The 21,534-nt window shown below is 52.3% G+C and overlaps 1 protein-coding gene across 2 annotated transcripts in view; it reads right to left on the reverse strand.

Moving 5' to 3' along the window:
• IMPA2 (inositol monophosphatase 2) overlaps positions 1–21,051 on the reverse strand; it is a 48,610-nt gene extending 27,559 nt beyond the window's left edge. The window contains exons 1-3 of one of the 2 annotated variants that reach the window (XM_077974633.1): positions 20,721–21,051; positions 15,236–15,342; positions 2,266–2,399 (exon numbers count right to left, since the gene is read on the reverse strand). In XM_077974633.1, the coding sequence (XP_077830759.1) occupies positions 2,266–2,399; positions 15,236–15,250 (149 nt within the window). In that variant the 5' untranslated portion in view covers positions 15,251–15,342; positions 20,721–21,051. 2 annotated transcript variants of the gene reach the window in all.
• Positions 21,052–21,534: the final 483 nt, after the last annotated feature.

A 21,534-nucleotide genomic window follows, 5' to 3' on the forward strand; every position in this document is an offset into this window, starting at 1 on the left:
ATTCTTAGTAGGGACGTCGTTTCATCATGTTGTTCAGGCTGGTCTCGAACTCCTGACCACGTGATCTGCCCGCCTCAGCCTCCCAAAGTGCTGGGATTACAGGTGTGAGCCACCCTAAAATTAGGTTTTAAAAGGCTTTTTAAAAATCACAAACACTGGGGCCGGGCACGGTGGCTCATGCCTGTAATCAGCACTTTGGGAGGCCGGGGCGGGCAGATCATGAGGTCAGGAAATCGAGACCATCCTGGCGAAGAAGGTGAAACCCCGTCTCTACTAAAAATACAAAAAATTAGCTGGGCGTGGTGGCAGGTGCCTGTAGTCCCAGACGCTCAGGAGGCTGAGGCAGGAGAATGGCTTGAACCCAGGAGGTGGAGGTTTCAGTGAGCCAAGATAGCGGCACTCCAGCCTGAACAACAGAGCGAGACTCCGTCTCCAAAAAAAAAAAAAAAAAAAAAATCACAAACACTTTACATTCTATAACTATTGTATCCAATGCCAGGGATCCTGACTTCCAGCAGAGTAAAGAAATAGGAAGTAAGAGAAGCTTAAACTCAAAGGTTGTCAACACAACAAACATGAGCCACTGGCAGACAGAAATTCAGAGGGAGAGCTGGTAACCTTGAGATAACCTAACAAGTTAGAAAAAAACGACGGGAAAAAAGGAAGGTAGTGTTTTAACACTGGCTTGTTCTTTCATTTATATAATCATTCACAGAAAGAAAAAAAAAAAGAGCCAGGTGGAGTGGCTCCTGTAATCCCAGCTGCTCAGGAGGCTGAAGCAGGAGGATCACCTGAACCCAGGAGTTCAAGGCTGCAGTGAGCTATGATCACACCACTGCACTCCAACCCAGGCAACTGAGAAAGACTCTCTCTTAAAAAATATATAAAAATAAATGTAAAGAAAAGTATTTTAAGCCTACTATGTGCTGAATGGACACTGAGGGAGATTACCATCTATATTTCTGCCACCTAAGTCCATATAAACCTGGAACCTGACAGCTGTAATACCCTACAGCCAGAAATCCAATAACTGATATTCCAGTTTTTGGATTAAACATCTTTAAGAGATTCTACATAACAAAGAAAAAAGATCCCTTGCATCCAAGGTACTGGTCTTCAACATCTACACTGCAGAACTCCAGAGTGAGGGAGGGGCCTCAGAAACCCCCAGACTTAAGAAGATGTTTCAATCTGGGGTTCATGGCTCCCTTGAAACGCTATGCAAAATGCTGTGTAAATATTTTAATTTTTCTGAAGATTAATAGCTAGCATCAAATACTCAAAGGGTGACCCCAAAAAGGTTGAGAGGTGCTCATACAGGCCTCCTGTGGGGACAGCTCTGGGGCCCAGCTATGGCAGCCACTCCCGCTGTGCCCTCTGGCCTGGGTGAGGGGCGTGCATCACTAAGCACTGGTGGTGGGCCGGGGACCCCACGCGGCTGCCAGTGCCACTTGGCATCCCATCCTCCTGGGAAAGTTGCCCGGGCAGCTGGGCAAGCACAGGCCACCAGGGGACATCACCGCTCCAGGCTTCTTAGGGCGGGTCGCACTTCCGGTGGGTCCTTCCAGAAATCACAAAGGGTTTGGTACAGGGGTGCAAGGAGCTCTTCCTGAGCATGTGTTGCAAAAAGAGCTGCTTCGATACTCATAAGAGGATGCATTGACATGATGGTTGTTAAGATGACAGTAAAAAGAATGAGAACAGGGCTGAGTTTGCTTACTAAGTAACTGACAAATTGCAGGTTAGGCTGCATGGCTTAGGGCTTCATGTCTGACCACATCAACACGTGGCAGAGCCCCCCACCCCGGCAGACCCTGCGTTCTCTAACACGTGGCAGAGCCCCCCACCCCGGCGGACCCTGCGTTCTCTAACACACGGCAGAGCCCCCAACCCCGGCAGACCCTGCGTTCTCTAACACATGGCAGAGCCCCCCACCCCGGCGGACCCTGCGTGACCCCGGCGGAACCTGCGTTCTCTAACACGTGGCAGAGCCCCCCACCCCGGCAGACCCTGCGTTCTCTAACACGTGGCAGAGCCCCCCACCCCGGCGGACCCTGCGTTCTCTAACACGTGGCAGAGCCCCCCACCCCGGCAGACCCTGCGTTCTCTAACACACGGCAGAGCCCCCCACCCCGGCGGACCCTGCGTGACCCCAGCGGAACCTGCGTTCTCTAACACGTGGCAGAGCCCCCCACCCCGGCAGACCCTGCGTTCTCTGTGTGTGGCCAGGGCTACTGGGGGTGTTTCCCAGAGGAGTGCACCTACCTGTGTGAAGGAAACCTTTCTCGCAACTCAGAAATAATTAAATCTTCCACAAGGTGATCCGTTTCTGTCACAAGATCTGCGGCTGATGTTTTCGTTGATACACGTTTTTCCTCAGTAAGGGCTTTTCTGATGATCTGAAATAAAAGTACAGGATTTGGGTTAAACATGCAAACATCCTCCTCCCAGGCAAAGGAATTCTCCACTCCTTTGAGTCCCCTCTGCATTCAGCCTGCCATGGGGAGGGGGCAGCGGGTGTGGCTCTGTGGGTCACTGACTTCTTGCATCATTGACCTCAGAGCTAATATCACAGCCCAGGCTCTCTGGTTTCCAGTGAGTCTTAATGACTCCAGCATTATTCGTTACAAGAATAATCATTTCTCCATTACTTGAAATTATTTGAAATTATTTTGTCCTACCTGTGAAACAATTTCTCTCTGAGTAAAAGAAAAACACAGGGGTTTTGAAAAGAGCATGAAACTTCCTCTGTAAGAACTGCCCAAAACAAGATCATGTTACACACCTGTGCCCCGTATAATCCCATGAATTCAAATTTAGGAGATTTCAGTGTAAAGTAAAAGCTTATTTTCCCTAATTCACTTTATCCCATGAGATGGGACATGCCCTGGAATCTGATTGTAAATGTTCCCACTGAGAGACCTGGAAGAGCTAAACTGTGTTTCAGGAACCATGGCCAGCTCTCACTGCCGCTCTCACAGCATCAGCTGTCTCAGAGTTCATGCAGGGATCCACAGGGCTGAGCTTCAGCACAGGCTCCACAGCTGTGCAAGCTGCCAGCACAACACACTGGTCTAAACCCATCACAGCTAAACACAGAAGCAAGGACTGGGATGGTCCCAAGAACCCCAGGAAAACCCACAGGAAGGGATAAAGAGTGGCTAATCAGTCCCTGGACAACTCCAGAGGGACCCGTTCTGGTCCAGTCCAGGCCTTTCTTCTCCTTTTTGTTTGTTTTGTTTTATTTTAGAGACCAGGTCTCTCTCTGTCACCCAGGCCGAACTGTGGTGTCACAATCACAGCTCACAGCAACCTCAAACCCCAGGGCTCAAGTGATCCTCCCACCTCAGCCTCCCCAGTGGCTAGGACTACAGGCATGTGGTACTGCACCCAGCTAACTTTTTATTTTTTTAAGAGACAGGGTCTTGCTATGTTAGCCAGGCAGGTCTCAAACTCCTGGGCTCAAGAGATCCTCCCACCTCTGCCTCCAAATGCGCTGGGATGACAGGCATAAGCCACTGTGCCCAGCTCTTGCCCATTTCTGTCTGTCTTAACAACTTGGTGTCTCCATCATGATGACAAAGTCAGAGCACCTAAAAACGAACTCAGAGCCTTCTTCCAAAACCAGCTACATCCCAAAATCCTGTATTTCTCTGAAAAGGACCATCAATCGGCCAGGTACCCAGACATGACATCCATCATGGCTTCTGATAAGCACACACCAAGGACCTGCTAATGCCAGGCCTTCTGCTGCCAGAAGCAGCACATGGGGAATTCTACAGAACAGGCAGGAGCCCCCGAAACTCAGCCTCCCACATGCTCCTCCCCACGGGGCCACAGGCGGCCGCCTGCTCTTCTCACTGCCTGCATCCCAGAGCTGGCCCATCCCATACTGAGCCGAGGCAGTTTTTGTTTTAATCTTGGTTGCAAAAATAAGAGAGATAGAAAATTCAGAATGTGATAGGTCATACCAAAAAAAAAAGCATACAGCGTCCACACAGTCATGTCCACTGGGTAGCCTAATACTCCAGGACTTCATATTCCTATGACACCCTCCAGCTCGCACCACCCAGGCCCTGCCTCTGGCCAGGGTTCGCCATTTCCTGCCCACTGCCGCCAGGTCCGTTTTCTCAAATCACCAATGTGCACACAGCACTCTCAACCAATCAGGCTCCACAGGCCTTGTCTGTGAATCTCACACTCCTCACATGTGGCTCCCGTAGCACCTGCCCACGGTCCAGGACCCTCAACCCCGAGCTGGCCAGACAGGCCTTCGGCACAAAGTTTGTCTCATGTGTGGCCACGGTGATTCCAGGCATGTGTGTGTCTCTGTTGTGTACCTGTGTGTGTTCATGTGGTGTCAGGGTGTGTATGTCTCCGTGTGTATCTCTGGGTGTGTGTGTTGCTGTGGTGTGAGAGGATGCAGGGTGTGTCTCTGTATCTCTGGGTGTGTATGTATCAGTGTGGTGTGGGAAGATGCAGGGTGTGTGTGTCCCTGTGTGTTATCTCTGGGTGTGTATGGATTTCTGGGTGTGTGTGTGTGTTGGTGTGGTGTGGGGTTGTGGGGAATGTGTACATAGAGCTGGGGTGAGAAAGGCGCCCTAACCAGGGGACACAGCCCCGGAGAAGCTATGGCAGCAGCGCCTCTGGGATCTTGAGGAAGGGCAGACGGTGCCGCACAGGTCTGACTGGGGTCTGAGAGCTGCTTTTCTGGCAAGCTCTGTGGTGACCCCGATGCAGGGGTGCTCACTTGAGTAGCTAGAGCAGGTTCTCAAACCCCCACATGAAGAGGGCCACTAGGAGACCAGAATGTTCCATCTCCGCAGGCGGGGGGGGGCAGGGGGGGTGGGTTTTGAACCAGCACCCCCGGTGAGTCCAGGACCTCCCCACCCAGGACCACCACCTGAGAAGACAGTGGCTTTGCTTCACACTTGTGGCATCCCCACATGGGGAGCAGAACCAGCACCCCCGGTGAGTCCAGGACCTCCCCACCCAGGACCACCACCTGAGAAGACAGTGGCTTTACTTCACACTGTGGCATCCCCACATGGGGAGCAGCCGTAAAGCTACCTGCAAGGGTGGATGGTATTCCCGCCGTCCACCCTCACGGCCTCTATGTAGCAGCTGGAAGGGGAATTTTCAGACACCAATTACATCACATCACTTTACTGCAGAAAGTGATCCAATGGCTTCCCGCTGCTCACAGAACACACCCCAAACCCTAGGGCCCTTGGGAAACTCCAGATCCCAGGGCCAGCCCTTCACAGCTCACCGCACAGGTCAGCCCCAAGTTGCTCCCCTGCTGCGCTCTGGGGTTTTCTCACTGATCCTAACCAAATCTGTTTCTGCCCCAGGGGCTTCCTGTTTTCTGATCCTGCTACAACTTATCGTGTCCCATTTGAAACCCCATCTGAAACCTCCTTCCTGTCAGTTTTGTTGTTGACCGTCTCTCCCAGGCAGGAGCGCGCCAGGGCAGAGCTCTTTCTGCTTCCCTTCTGTACCCCGAGCATCAGGAATGCTCCCTGGCCTTCCGCAGAGACACACACAGCAGGTACACAGAGTTCTCTGAAAGAATGAATGAAACACACATTGGGCTGCTTTAATAGACTGCAACGTTTTTCCAAACTGGAACACTAGTGTCTATGTGAGTGCTGACCGCCCAGGTCCTTCTGTCTTGCTGTTTTTCTAGTTGCCCTGTTGAGAAGATCCAGCGCCTTCATCCACCAGTCCCACCTCCTGCGGCTAGACCAGATCTGCTTCCTGCTCTCAGCCCCACTCTCCCGCACAGCCAGGCGCACTTCCTGAGACACTCACGGTGGCCATGCGTCTCCGCAGCAGGGCACTTGGTGGCGCCCTGTCACTATGCGGATAAAGTCAAAAGCCCTGAGGAGAGCTTACAGTAGCTTCCAGATTTGCCCTTGCAGCAGAGACCATCTGACCCCAAACGTCCAGTCTCCCCTTCTTCCTTTAGGAACAGAACCCCCAAGTTGGGGCAAGCACAGAGCCGCCTCGCAATCTGCATGCCATGCCTCCCATGCAGATATGTGCGGCCTCGGCACCACGTTCTGCCCCAGAGGATGGGACTGGAAGCAAGACCTGCAACTTCCGAGTCACATCCTCAAAGGACACTGCCTTGCACTTCCTCGTGTCCCATTCCCCCTGGCCACAGGCTACAAAGCAGTTGTGGTGCTGCCCATGCAGGAAGAGAACACCTCGGAGCAACAAGGGAGGACAAAGCTGGGTCCCTGGGTGACTTCGTGGAGCAGACCGCCCCACCCCCTACCTCTTACTAACTAGACTTCCTCTGCTCCTGTTACTGGCCTCTGTGAAGAAACCAAACTATCAGCCCAGCAGCTGCAGGCCTTTCCCGACTCCTTTCTCAGGTCCCCTCTCCTCCCCTCTGAGCTCTGAGAAGGCCGTGGCCCTGCCACATGGAATCATTAACCCTGGAGTCTCCTGATGGAACCGGCACTGCTGGCCTCAGCCAGCCCACTGTCCTCCTCCTTTATGACTCAGTTCAAACATCACCTTCCACATGAGGAGTCTCCAGCTTCTGCGGGCAGAGAGGGGCACTCACCCGACTGTGACTACAGCACTTACACAGGCCAACTGGCAGCCACAGCACTTATCACCCCATGTGTCTGCTCAGCCAGCCTGGGTAAGGAACCCTGCCCCTCTGACTCTATCCACCTCCAACAGGCCATGGCACACCCTGTATGGGGGCTGCCTCATGGGGGTCTCCAGGAACACCTGCTAAGTGAATGCATAGAGTCCTTGGCTGCTGCACACTGAGCTCACAGTTAACTAAATACTAGAGGACTTTTTAATATGTACTCTTGTGTCATCTTATCTAAGCTCACTGGTATTCATGCACTCAGTTTTCCACATTCAAAACATACACAGCTGTGTGTGTGGAGGAGGCGGGTGCTGAGGGCCCTCGGGGCAGCTTGGAGAACTCTGCTGCAATCTGGGTGTGTCGGCCAGGAAAACAGGGCCGAGTCATGGGTTACAGAGGGAAAGAGTGGATTCAGAGGCCGGATGCTGTGTTGTGTTATGCTCTGTTGTTATTTTTCTCTTGAGACAGGGTCTCTCTCTGTTGCCCCAGCTGGAGTGCAGTAGCGCAATCTTGGCTCACTGTAGTCTTGACCTCCTGAACTCAAGCAATCCTCCCACCTCAGCCTCCCCAGTAGCTGCAACTACAAGCATGCGCCACCACGCCCGGATCATTTTTATTTTTATTTTGTAGAGGTGAGGTCTCACTATATTGCCAAGGCTGGTCTCAAACTCCTGGCCTCAAGTAATCCTCCCGCCTCAGCCTCCCAAAGTGCTGGGATTAAGACGTGAGCCACTACACCCAGCCTTCATAATCTTTTAAAATATTAACTGTTTTCTGTTTTTATTCATATTTATTATTGCAGTTTCTCTGATGACTTTCTTTGTGGGTGTGTTACAGGGAAGGCCATGGGGCTCGAACATGCCTGTGCCTCCTAGCAGCAGGGCAGGTGACCCTGTGGCCAGCCTCTCCCACTAGACCTGGCCTCACAATTGGGTGGCTGTCTTGCGTCAGGTGTGCAAGGCCCTTCACACCCAGCCAGGTCGGCACACCCCATGCCAGGCTCAAGCCCCCTCAGGTGTCCTCCCTCCTGCACCTGCATGTCTTTGGACACGATGTCCCTTGTGTCTGCAATGACATCCCTGGCCACCTCCTGCCTGTCTGTGCCCTCAGCCTCCATCTACTCCAGCACAGCTCCTCCAGGAGGCAGCCCGTCCACCCACTGCCCCGGCTGAGGCCCCTCTTCCTGGGTCAGCTACTGCACAGCCCACTGTACTTGGTCACTGCCCTGTCCCCTCCACTGGACCGTGCACTCCTCCAGGTTGGGAGCTCTGCATTTCATCCCAGTAGCTCTAGGAACTACCCTCACCCCTGGCAGGGGGCTGATGCCAGCGACATGCACCCATATGCATCAGAAAGGGCTCTATCAGATGTACTCAAGGGCCTTGCATGCATGGGGGCTGCACGAAGTAGCCTCCTTCAGTCACCAACAGACAATGACACTAAGCTAACCTAAAAAAACTCAGAAGCCCTGTCCTGTAGCTCTTCATGAAGAAGACGTATAAGAAAAATTCCCTTCTAGGATGTAATTCTTGTTTTCAACAGTTTCATAACATCAGTGGGAGTACAGAGGGATAACGTACACTCTAGAATCAGCTCTGAATTCAAATTCTATATGGGTTCTCATGGCCTTCGTTTCCTCTTCTGTAATAACAGTCTATCTAACACATTGGGTTGTTTTAAGAATCACATGAGGGATTGTATGAAAAGGTCTTGGTACACAAACTGATTTGTTTACACACAGAAACTCACCAGTATCAGTTGTGAGAACATGTATCTGAGAAAATCTAATGACTTTCTAAGCTAATTTTTGTATTTTTACAAAAAATAAGAACCTACCGTACATGCAATGTACAAGTTGCAAATGGGATGCTAAAATACTAGGTTAAGGCCGGGCGCGGTGGCTCAAGCCTGTAATCCCAGCACTTCGGGAGGCCGAGACGGGCGGATCACCAGGTCAGGAGATCGAGACCATCCTGGCTAACACGGTGAAACCCCGTCTCTACTAAAAAATACAAAAAAAACTAGCCGGGCGAGGTGGCGGGCACCTGTAGTCCCAGCTACTTGGGAGGCTGAGACAGGAGAATGGTGTAAACCCGGGAGGCGCGGCTTGCAGTGAGCTGAGATCCGGCCACTGCACTCCAGCCTGGGCGACAGAGCGAGACTCCATCTCAAAAAAAAAAAAAAAAAAAACTAGGTTAAGAAAAGTTTAATTCACAAATTGTCCTATGCTAAGAGAAAAGGTGATGAAAAGTGCTGTATTTCTAAATCAGTGAGACTCAAGCCGCCCTGCCCTTTGGCCAGGATCACATCCACAGGGCGGGGGAGAATGTGGGGTTGCCAGGTAAGTTCCTGCTGAACCCCTTTCCCACAGCTGTTTTCCCTCAGTCTTAGAAAGATTTTAAATACTCTCCACCAGCAATAAGTTAGGTATCCTGGTTTTTAATTAATGTTTTTCAGCTACTCGCTAACTAAGCATGCACTTCACAGACCCCTGTGGCTCGGGTCTCTCCTTCCAGTAGCCTTCTGTTAATGTGTAACATATAAAATATGGGCCTGAAGTCACTGAAGCCTGAATTTCAAATCTAAAAGCAAAGGTCCCCATCAACTCCAGCTTCAGAGACATGCTAGACTCACATATTCATGGAGACGTCCGAATCTCTTTCCTGTCTCATCCCATCTCGGTCGTGTGCTCCTGTCCCCATCCGACCTTTATGCCTGTCACTGCAGGGCAGCTGGTATGTGCTCTGGAACCCAGGCTGTACGTCACCCACAGAGCAGCACGCTGGAGCCTTGCCAGAGTGCGGTTTCAACAGGCAACGTGTCTTTCTTTCCCTGTGGCAGGTCAGGAAGATGTGGCCGCTGGAGGTGTGCGCCTGACAACACGCCCCATGGTTATGCTTCCAGACTGACTGCAACACCAGTGAATGTTTATGCTTCCAGATTGACTGCAACACCAGTGAATGTTTATGCTTCCAGACTGACTGCAACACCAGTGAATGTTTATGCTTCCAGATTGACTGCAACACCAGTGAATGTTTATGCTTCCAGACTGACTGCAACACCAGTGAATGTGCCGTGATGGTTCACTTTATGTGTCAACTTGACTGAGCTATGGGGAGCGCAGATATTTGGTCAAACACTGTTCTGAGCTGGGCGTGGTAGCTCATGCCTGTAATCCCAGCACTGGAAGGCTGAGGCGGGCAGATCATCTGAGGTCAGGAGTTCAAGACCAGCCTGGGCAACATGGGGAAACCCCGTCTCTACTAAAAATACAAACATTTTTAGCTGGGTGTGCTGGCGCATGCCTGTAATCCCAGCTACTCGGGAGGCTGAGGTAGGAGAATCGCTTGAGCCCAGGAAGTGGAGGTTGCAGTGAGCCAAGATTACACCACTGCACTCCATCCTGAGAGACAGAGCAAGACTCCATCTCAAAAAAAAAAAAGAAAAAAAAAAAGTTCTGGGTGTTTCTGCAAGGGCATCAGCATCTTAATCAGGAAAGTAGATCCCCCTCCTTCCTGTGCACAGGCCTTGTCCAATCAGCTGAGGCCCCAACAGAATGAAGCCCTGTGGCCTTCGAACTGGAACATCAGCTGTCTCCCTGGGTCTGCCAGCTGCCAGCCCTCCCTGCAGACTGGACCCACCCACCTCCTGCCAGTCCCGTTTCTCTGAAAAACCTGATACATGGGACAATCAATAAAACCTACCAGTTCATCAGGTACCCAGGTAATAACATGCCTATCACATGGTGTCATGTGGCACATGTGGTCAGCAGTTCAGTTGTTGATGCATCACAAATCTCTGCACAACCTCAACCCTGGGAGGAAGAGGAGGAGCTGGTCCAAGCAGACGTGGCTCCCAGGCCAGCCCACCTCAGGTTCTCGAATCCTCAATGCCTCCTTTAGTCTTGTGGCTATATTTCTCCTCACCTTGATATCTAGTCGCCCTCCGCCCTGACAAGGCACTGGCACCTTCCATACCAATGCCAGCAGCCACCGGCCACCCACATCCCAGCTGCATTCCCTGTGTTGGAGGCCCGTGGCCTGCGGCCCCTGCCTCCTCTAGTGGCTTTCCTCCTATCTCCCCACCATTCTGCGGCTCATCCCCCTCCCACCATTCCTTGAAAGCGGGTGTTTGCAAGCCCTCGGCCCTGCCTTCAGCAGCTGAGCTTCCTGGAGATGGGCTCCACCTCACGCCCTGCCCAACTCCATGGCCTGAGCTCACACGGACAGAGCGCTTCCTCCGCCCTGCGCTGTTCTGAGCACTTCACATGTACATTGACTCCACGCCGTAACTCTGAGGGCAGCAAACATTATTCTCCTCATGTTAAAGATGAGGAAACAGTGGCACAAAGAAATGGAGAAAGTTGTCCAAGGCTGCGCAGCTGTAAGCTACAGGAAAGGGGATCCCAGCACCACAGTCCAAGTCCACCACCGCTGAACAGAGCCGATCCCACGGCTGTAGCCATCACGATTACTTCCTAATCCCTCTCCAGCTCACATTTCTCTCAAAAGCACTGACAGCCAGCCAGTTGCATGAGTCAGAAACCCAGAAGTCCTTTATTCCCACGTCTCCCTCAATGTACAACTCATCGTCAAGTCCACCCCGGCTCATAGACACCAAGTGCCACACCCCATCAGTTCAAGCAGGAGACCCACCTCCAACTCTGCCCTCCACACACGGCCCCCAAGTCCTGACCTCCTCTCTCCCACCTCAAACGTCAGCCAAGGTGCTTTGCTTGCAGGCCCTCAGGGCTGTGTTCTTTTGCCCCTTCTGCTTTTCATCTTCTCTACTGGCCCCGACCCCTCGTCTTCCCTCTCCCCTCCCCAAGTCCATCGCCTAACTTTCCTAGCTGACTCCTGCTTTTCTTTTTTTTTTTTTTGAGACGGAGTCTCGCTCTGTCGCCCAGGCTGGAGTGCAGTGGCCAGATCTCAGCTCACTGCAAGCTCCGCCTCCCGGGTTTACGCCATTCTCCTGCCTCAGCCTCCCGAGTAGCTGGGACTATAGGCACCCACCACCTCGCCTAGCTAGTTTTTCGTATTTTTTTTTAGTAGAGATGGGGTTTCACCGTGTTAGCCAGGATGGTCTCGATCTCCTGACCTCGTGATCCGCCCGTCTCAGCCTCCCAAAGTGCTGGGATTACAGGCTTGAGCCACCGCGCCCGGCTCCTGCTTTTCTTTCTTTTTTTTTTTTTTTTTTTTTTTTTTTTTTTTGAGACAGAGTCTCGCTCTGTCGCCCAGGCTGGAGTGCAGTGGCCGGATCTCAGCTCACTGCAAGCTCCGCCTCCCGGGTTTACGCCATTCTCCTGCCTCAGCCTCCCGAGTAGCTGGGACTACAGGCGCCCGCCACCTCGCCCGGCTAGTTTTTTGTATTTTTTTTAGTAGAGACGAGGTTTCACCGTGTTAACCAGGATGGTCTCGATCTCCTGACCTCGTGATCCGCCCGTCTCGGCCTCCCAAAGTGCTGGGATTACAGGCTTGAGCCACCGCGCCCGGCCTCCTGCTTTTCTTTCTAAAGACACACTCAGCTGTGACTTCTTCCAGGAAGTTGTCCCCATCCCAGGCACTGGGATGGCCTCCCAGTCCCCCTGCATACTGCAGTGACCCGCGCCTGGCCAGGTCTGCACCTCTTCCATCTCTCACACGAGAGGTGAGCCCAGGGGCAGGGCGCCAGTCTGCAGAAGGCCTCCTGCAATGTTCATAGCAGGCTGGGGCAGCGCTGGGACAGCAGACACAGGATCCTGAGACTGGCTCAGCCTAGAGACCAGGGCCTTCCCTCACCTCCCACAGAAGAGAGAAGATGCAAACCAGGCTCCAGGCTCCAGTCTCCACTGGGCCCAGGAGGAGGCAGGGAGAGAGGGAGGGGCCTGGACTCCTGAACTCCCGAACTCCCCTTTCCTCCACGTCTCAACTCCCCATGCCTTTGAGCTCCTGCCTTCCTCCACCCCTAAAGCTCGGGGAGGGTGGGGCCTGTATCTCACTAGGAGCCTCTCCATCCTCTGGCTGAGTGATTTCACCCACCCTCCTGCCCCAAACTCCAAAGACAGTAATCTCCCAAGGGCAGTACTTCATTTGGGTGAGCAAGTGACTATCTCAGGGCCACAGAGTCCAGGACTCACTCTCCCCGTGGAGATGAGCCCTCTATCAGCCTCTCCTTAAGGGGGCACAGGTGGGGCCTCCCTGGCACCATGGAGTGCCAAGAGCTGGGATGAGGCTGCCCAGCGGCAGGGGCAATGCCTTCTGCCCTCCCCCTTCTTCTCAGATAGCTTTTGTTAGCAAAACGGGTAGGAAATGACAGGGACCTCTCAGACAGGGTCAGGAGCAGTGGGCCTCGGACCCTTGGAGACCATGTGCTGACCCACGCCCCACCAAAGGGGCAGCTGCCACTCTGTGCCTGCCAGCTGCTGTCACAGGAATTCTGTCTCGGCTGATGTTTGAAATGTTGGAGAGTTTTCGAATTTCTCACGTAGGCTGACCCCACCCTGCAGAGCTAAGCAAACACTGTAGGCGTGGACCAGGCGAGGCAGGGGCTGGAGGCCATCACCAGCGCCTCGTCTCCTCCTCCTGCCTCCCCTTCCTCCAGTGACGGGTGCGCTCAGCCCAGGCAGGAAGAGCAGGGAAGCCTTTTCTGGAGAAATGAACCACTTCAGAAATGACCTCCACAAACTGGCATTTGTGAGGCTCCCAAGGAGGAAAACGGGAGGCGGACCCGGGCTCATCCAACGGCAAAACCCATCAGTGGCCAAGCCTGTTCTCCTCCTGCCCGGGACATGGCCCTAAATACCATCTCCAGGAACGTGACTTCCGCACTGCATCTCTGCCATCAGCTCGGGTGCAAATCCAACATCTCCACTTAGTGAAACCCTGTCTCCACAAAAAATTTAACAATACGTATTATCCAGGCATGGGGATGCATTCCTGTAGTCCCAGCTACTCAAGAGGCTAAGGTGGGAGAATCACTTGAGCCCAGGAGGTGGAAGCTGTGATTGCACCACTGCACTCCAGCCAGGGAAACAAAGTGAGACTGTCTCAAAAAACTAAAATAAGAAATCTACTGGCAATTCGAGCTTAACCTACGCAGAAGAGAACACTCGACTCCCAGCTCCAAACCTGTTCCTCCTGCAGTTTTGCCATCTCGGGAAGTGGCAAATCCATTCAACCAGCTTTTCAGGCCTAAACCCTTGAAGTCATCCTTGGCTCCTCTCTTTCTCTCACACCCTACATCCAACCCAGAGGCAAATCCAGTCACCTAAGCCTTCAAAGCACATCTTTTTCACCACCTTCTTCGCTGCACCCCAGTCAAATCCACACTCATTTCTCACGTGGCTTCCTATCAGACACCTGACACTGGTCCCGCTAGTGTCCCACACTGACCACATGCAGCAGCCAGGGTGGTCCCCTATATACAGTGCTGTAAAGCCCCACGCAAGACTCTGCCCCAAACCTCCCCTCACACTCAAGAGTAAAAAGGCTAAAGTCCTTTCCTGAGTTGTTCAATGATTCTTTGGTGGATGAATAAATTTATAATCAATGCTTTATTACCATCATTTTAATGCTTTATTACCATTATTTAAAAGCATGATTTTAAATAATATCAAAGAAGCCAGTAAACGGCTGAGCACAGTGGCTCACGCCTATAATCCCAGCACTTTGGGAGGCCAAGGCAGGTGATCACCTGAGGTCAGGAGTTCGAGACCGGCCTGGCCAACATGGTGAAACCCCATCTCGACTAAAAATACAAAAGTTAGCCAGGCATGGTGGCGCATGCCTGTAACCCCAGCTACTCGGGAGGCTGAGGCAGGAGAATTGCTCGAGCCTGGGAGGCAGAGGCTGCAGTGAGCTAACATCGTGCCACTGCACTACAGCCTGGGTGACACAGTGAGACTGTCTCAAAAAAAAAAAGCCAATAAACATGTGCATCTAAGTTCATTAATTATCTAAGAAATGCAAATTAAAATCACAATAAAATATCACCTCAAGCCCATCAGAATGGCTACAATATAAAAGACCATACCACATGTTATGGAAGACGTGGGGAAATGGGAACCCTCACACACTGCTGGATGGAGTGTAACTTGGTACATCCTCTTTAAAGAACTACTTGGCAGAATTTACATTCCCAATGACACAGCAATTCTACTCCTACTATTAATAAATCCCCAACAGAAATGCATACACACATCATCAAAAGACACGTGCAAGAAAGTTCACAGCAACATTATCCGTATTAACTCCAAACTGGACATTATCCAGTTTGCTCAAGAGTTGAATGAGGCCGGGCACAGTAGCTCGTGCCTGTAATCCCAGCACTTTAGGAGGCCAAGGCGGGTGGATCATTTGAGGTCAGGAGTTCTAGATCAGCCTGGCCAATATGGTGAAACTCTGTCTCTACCAAAAATACAAAAATTAGCCAGGTGTGGTGGCGCATGCCTGTAGACCCAGCTATTCAGGAGGCTATGGCAGGAGAATCGGTTGAACCCGGGAGGCAGATGTTTTTGGTGAGCCAAGATCATGCCACTGCACACCAGCCTGAGCAAGAGAGCTAGATGTCATCTCAAAAAATAAATAAACAAAACTAAATAACAAACGAATAAAACAGTTGAATGAATAGTGATGTACTCACATAATAAAATACCATGCAGCAGAAGTTCCCATAGTACCACTCCAGACTGGCAGCCTCAGTGTCAGTTGGAAATGTTAGAAATGTGCATTCTGGTGCCCACTCCAGACCTAGTGAATGAGAAACCCTGCGGTGGGACTCAATTTGTCTTAATGAGCCCTCTTGGGCTTCCAACACAGCCAAAGCTGGAGAAGCACTGCTCCACAGCAGTGACCCAAGGAGTGTGACCACATCAAGGAGATCGTAAGAAATTCTGCTGGGAAGATAGATGGCTCACAATAGGTACACAGAAAACTAGACAAATGCAAAGCAAAACAAAATTTTCTTTAAGGAAAATACAAGTTGCATTAGAAAGAAAGGAATACACTGCTGGGCTGAACCATGAGTTACATTTGCATGGCCATCCGAACATGGACACCTATGGAACCACACGGACAGGGCAGCTACACGGCGTCACACTGAATAATTCTATCAACAATGAACAACTCAAGAAAGCATGACAGAAGCATATTACTTAGAAATGGGTGTAACTTGGCCGGGCACGGTGGCTCAAGCCTTTAATCCCAGCACTTTGGGAGGCCGAGACGGGCAGATCACGAGGTCAGGAGATCGAGACCATCCTGGCTAACACAGTGAAACCCTGTCTCTACTAAAAAATACAAAAACTAGCCAGGCGAGGTGACGGGCGCCTGTAGTCCCAGCTACTCGGGAGGCTGAGGCAGGAGAATGACGTAAACCCGGGAGGCGGAGCTTGCAGTGAGCTGAGATCCAGCCACTGCACTCCAGCCTAGGTGACAGAGCAAGACTCCGTCTCCAAAACAGAAAAAAAAAAAAAAAAAGAAATGGGTGTAACTCTCAGAAAATGGAAAACAGGGACTCTGGACACAGGACAAGGGGTGGGGAACACGGGCCGGGTGCTGCTGTTCTTCATCATGTGCTTTCCGTGTTACTTCACTCATGAAATTCCCGGTGTGAATAACCAGCAAAAAGGAAAATCACAATCAAAACAACACTGTGTTGGTAAAGCCAGATGGACAAGTGGGGACACGGGTCCAGGGCCCACCAATGTGCCTTCTGCCCTGAGGAGCCAGAGGTAGACAGAAGAATATTCACATTCCAAGGACCCACTGTGTGGAGGGTACACCACCGGGCAAGGATAAATAAAGTTGTGAGGACTGCCAGCTCAGCAGGACCAGGTGGGCCACAGGAAAGACAGGGAAAGCCACCTGAGAAGCGATCTGTGAAGGAAGGGGCTCAGGAGCCGGGCTCTGGAGACAGGCAATGGTTTCCATCCTCCACAGGCCAGAAGAAAGGCAAGAAAATGCAACGTGTGTTTTGCAAACACCAAGCAGAGCAACCAGATCTGGCCGGACATGGGGACAACAGGCCCACTTTGCAAGGTCAGGCCTCCGGAAGCACAACCTGCAAGGGTGTGCAAGGCCAACTAGAGAAGGGGAAGTCTGCAGTCCTGAGGCGCAGTGCTGGGTTTTTCTTTTTCTGCTTTGTCCTGAGATTTTGTTACATGTAAACAGAGATGAATTTCCTGTGAAGCTAATGACCCTTAAGCGTCAAGGCCCCCACTTGCCTGCAAGGGACCCCAACAAAGTGTTCACAAAGCCGTATACAAACCCCTTTTCTAATGGGCAAAAGTCAGCTGTTTTCACTGTAGATCTAACTTTGTGCCTTTCCACTTGAACTGTCCCTCCATCAGACTTTGCATAGGTGGCACTGGCATGGATACAGCCAGTGTGGGCTAAAGGTAAGCTGAGTAGATGCACTAACTTTGCTTCAATAGGGTTTGCAGTCAATTTCTCTGTAAGTTACTGAGAGCCATCCAGTATAGAAAGGACTTCCAGACATACTCCCCTGTCCATCACGCCAACCGACCTGGCATGGTGACAAAAACATACAGGACCAGAGGAGCATGTGAGGTGGACACAGGCACCGGCACTGGAAATGTGTGGATCACAGAAATAAACCAGATTTCAACTGCACAGAGGCAGAAGCGAGTCTGTGAAAAACAGACTCACTTACAACTAATGTATTAAAAAATTGATAGAAGGTTTTCAATTTGATGGCATCCTAAAAATTTATATGGCCAATTGTTACCAGTAACAAGTTTGAAGCCTAAATTTTCTAAATTATCAGTAATAAATTTCAATCAGCCAAGCAACAGGAAACACTGAATTTATCTTTCTATTCTCCCCATATAAAATATTACAAAATCATTGCCATTCAAAAGATTAAAACAGGACGAAGCCAGAAAAAAGGCAAAAAGTATTACAGAAATATGAGAAGCGATGAAAGAATTGTTGTTTTTGTATATTTTGTGATATTTGCAGTATTTCTCAGCATCTTAAAAATTTATAGATGTGATGGTTCTTAAATAACTTTTATATCTAAGCTTGATTTTGTAATTTTGTACTTTTTTTTTTGAAACAGTTTCGCTCTTATCACCCAGGTTGGAGTGCAGTGGCACAATCTAGGCTCACTGCATCTTCCGCATCCCAGGTTCTAGGGATTCTCCTGCCTCAGCCTCCTTAGTAGCAGGGATTACAAGCGCGTACCACCACGCCTGACTGATTTTCGTAATTTTAGTAGAGACCGGGTTTCACCATGTTGGCCAGACTGGTCTCAAACTCCCGACCTCAGGTGATCCACACGCCTCGGCCTCCCAAAGTGCTGGGGTTACAGGCGTGAGCCACCACGCCTGGCAAATCTTGTATTTTCTTAAAGAAGGCCCCCTAAATTGTCTAAGTTTCTGGCCCAACAAAAGCTGGCTCAACCCCGCGGGGGGATTTGAAAGGCAGAGCTGTCTACAATACTTCTGTTCTCACATCACATAAAAGATGACAACCATCCACATCAGTGAATACTGTCATCTGCAGTTGGGGTGGGGCTGTGGTCACTCCCCACCCAAAAGCCCAACAGCCAGGGAGGAGGCTCCCATCACAGTGTGGGCGGCTGGAACTAGGAGGGCAGGGATGATCCCCAGGGTCACTGAAGGAAGAGTGGCACAGAAGCATGGAGGGGCAGGTGAGGAAATCAGGAGCCTGGAACAGGGAAGCCTGCCAGGATTGGGGCAGAGGGGAAATGGAAGCAGCTTCTCCAGGGCCGCCTTGAGCGGAACCAGTGTCTAAGAGAGAAAGGACAGTGCACCTTTATCTCTTGGAAGGTCTCTCCCTCGGCTCCCTAACCTTTCAGCGTCTAGAACCCAGACTCCATCTCAGGGGCAGCTGAGAGCAGCGAACAACAGAGCGGTAGAATGCTGGGTGCTGGTGAAGGGTGGGTATCTGGGGTCACTGAGACTTTGCCAACATGCTCTTCGCTAAGGAGAACTCCAAAAGGATCACCACTCACGACCTTTTTACGCCCCGAACCAGGCCATCTGGCTAAAGGATATGTTTTCTCCAGTCAGCACCCGACTGCATTAGAAGACAATCTGTCCCTCTTTACACAGGTTCCGAAGACCTTGTGTGGCTTCTGTTTGTCCCAGGGGCAGACCTTCAGGCCATTCCCTCAGCATTGCCCTGCAGGCAGGAAGCATCAGCATAATGCCTGAGGGGGAGCCCCGGCGGCCCGGGTTTCCTGACCAGACTCCTAATGGCAGCATCTTTATTTCAACCCTCTCCCACGTTTAAAAAAGGCTTTTTTTTGTTGTTGGCAAGTTGCAAAGACATAAAATATCTCAAGTTAAAAGTCACAGGAGCCTTAGAACTGTTCCTGCTCTATTGCAAGCTCCTTACGCACATTTGTTAAATAATAACATAAAATTTTAACATCTTCTGTTTCTTCAAGGATCTAAATTTGAAAACCACAGAAACTCCTAACTTAGCTCGCCAGGGTTTACACAGCAATGTCTGAATCCTAAGCTGGCTTTTCACTGCCTCAAGGAAGAACTTTTAGGAACCTAAAAGTTCCTAAATATCTGGCTGATGCTTGCTCTGGAAGGAAAGCTGGAAGGAGGAGAACCCGTGTTCACGCACATAGCAGACCTACTTTCCAGGAAGAACGCGTGCACTGAAGCTACAAGCTTCATCTGCCTTGCAGGAAGGTTTAGGGTCCTCCTTACAGGAGGAAAAGGTCAAAGGATGGAGTTTCACAACACTCTTTTAAATTCATTCATTCTTTACAGTCTGAGGCTTGGGTCCTTAAAACCACAAAGGGAAGGAAGACCCTTCAACAAAAAATGTGTCTACTTAGTATTGCAGATTAATTTTTAAACAGGATTAGAGGATTTGCACCAAGGTAAAGCATTATCCACTTTATGACGACTCACTTCAAATTTAAGATTGGTAACAGTCCGATTTTACCATCTAGGGAAACTGGTAGAGCATTTTCGGACTGTCAGACCTCAAAAGAAAAAAAAATGCTGTTTGAATATAAAAGGCCAATCTGCCCACAGCACACCTCCTGTCTCTCAAATCTCCGAAAATAATCACTTTTTTTTTCTTTTTTTGAGACGGAGTTTCGCTATTGTTGCCCAGGCTGGTGTGCAATGGCGCGATCTCAGCTCACTGCAACCTCCACCTCCCAGGATCAAGTGATTCTCCTGCCTCAGCCTCCCAAATAGCTAGGACTAAGGAGCGCGCCACCATGCCCAGCTAATTTTGTATTTTCAGGAGAGACGGGGTTTCACCATGTTGGTCAGGCTGGTCTCAAACTCCTGACCTTAGGTGATCCACCCACCTGGGCCTCCCAAAGTGCTGGGATTACAGGCGTGAGCCACCGCGCCCGGCCCACAATCACCTCCTAAGAGGCAAACATGGAGTAAGCCATCTTACAGTCCTGGGAGAACCAACACTCGCTTGCCTACCAGTACTGACGGTGTGTCAGGCACTGCTGAAGGTACTGAGGAAAGTGGAAGGAACAATCACAAAAATCAAAAAGAGAGGAACTGCAACTCCATTTTAAACCCTGCTCGCTGGTTTTCGGTAGCTCTGCGGCTCGGTTTTCATCCTTCCGGGCAGTGTAACAAGTTCCTCCTGAACTCTTGAGTCCGTGCCCGTCGTGGAGTGGAGCCACTTTCAAGGTGTGGGTCAGAGTAAGTTTGGGTTGAGGATGCTGCAGCCAGGACAATCAAACGGCAGCCCAGCCAGATCAGATCCCCACGCGGCTGGGGCTTACCCCGGGCTGCCTCCCGCGAGCTGAATCCATTCATAGGTCCTTAAAAATCAACAGCCCTGGACGCTAGCCCTGGAGAGATTTCTACATCCTGACCACTCACTCAAACGCAAAGGTCACGTTAGCGGCTCAACTCCAAAGCAGAGGGGCTCGCCGCCAGGGCTCCGGGGGCTGGAGAAGGGCGCGGGAGGTGTGTCCAGGACACCAGCACAAAGGCTCCTTTCACCGCGCCGCTCCCCGCGCCCTCGGGTGCGGACTCCGGGCGCCCGCCGGCTGCGCGCCAGGACCCCGCCACTCCAGGCGGCTCCCAAGGCCCACGCGCTTCTGCTCCGCCCGGAGTTCCGAGCCGAGCCGCGGCGCTCACCTGTCCCGCCCGCAGCGCCAGCTGCACCGCCGCCTGGAAGCACTCCTCCCAGGGGCCGGCCGCCGGCGCCGCCTGGTCCTCGCCGCTCGGCTTCATCGCGGCCTCGCCGGGCCCCTCCACCTCCAGCCCCCCTCGGCGGGACTCCGGCTCCCACCGGATCCCGCCGTCCCGCCGCCAGGCTCCAGACTCCCTCTGCCTGCTCCCGCAGCTCTGCGCCTAGTCCGCCGCCCGTCCCACACCTGCGCTGGCGGGAAGGGCAGCCAGCGGGCCGCGGGAGCCGCGCGTCTTGCTTTCCGCTCCCCGCCCTCCGCCCCGCCCCGCCCCGTGCCGAGCCAGGCCCAGCTCCCTGCCCCGCTCCCCGCCCCGCTCCCCGCCCAGCTCCCCGCTCCCGCGCCCGGCCCCGCTCTGCACTGCCCGCCCCGCCCCCCGCAGAGCCCGGCCCCGCCCCTCTCTTCCCCGCCCCTTGGCGCTCCCGGCCCCGCCCCGCACCCGTTGCCGCTTCTGGCCTCGCCCCGCGCCGTGCCCCGCCCCGTCCTGCACCGCCCCTCCCGCTCCCCTCTGCGCCCCACACCTGGCCCCGCCCCTCGGGCTAGCCTTGAACACAAATCAGTGCCTAGCTCCGCCCCCCTGGTGCGGCCTCACCCTCCCTGCTCGGGGCGGACCCAACCCTGCTCCGCCGTGCCCCGCCCCGCTGCGCGCGGAGTGGGCTCCAAGTCCAACTTCTCTGAGCCTCGAGCCCCGCCTCCCTCAAGTTGAGCCCGGCCCGTGTCCAAGCCCCGCCCCGCCGCCGCGCGCTGAGACAGGCGCCACCTCC

Source organism: Macaca mulatta, chromosome 18, assembly GCF_049350105.2.
Source record: "Macaca mulatta isolate MMU2019108-1 chromosome 18, T2T-MMU8v2.0, whole genome shotgun sequence".
NCBI lineage: Eukaryota > Metazoa > Chordata > Mammalia > Primates > Cercopithecidae > Macaca > Macaca mulatta.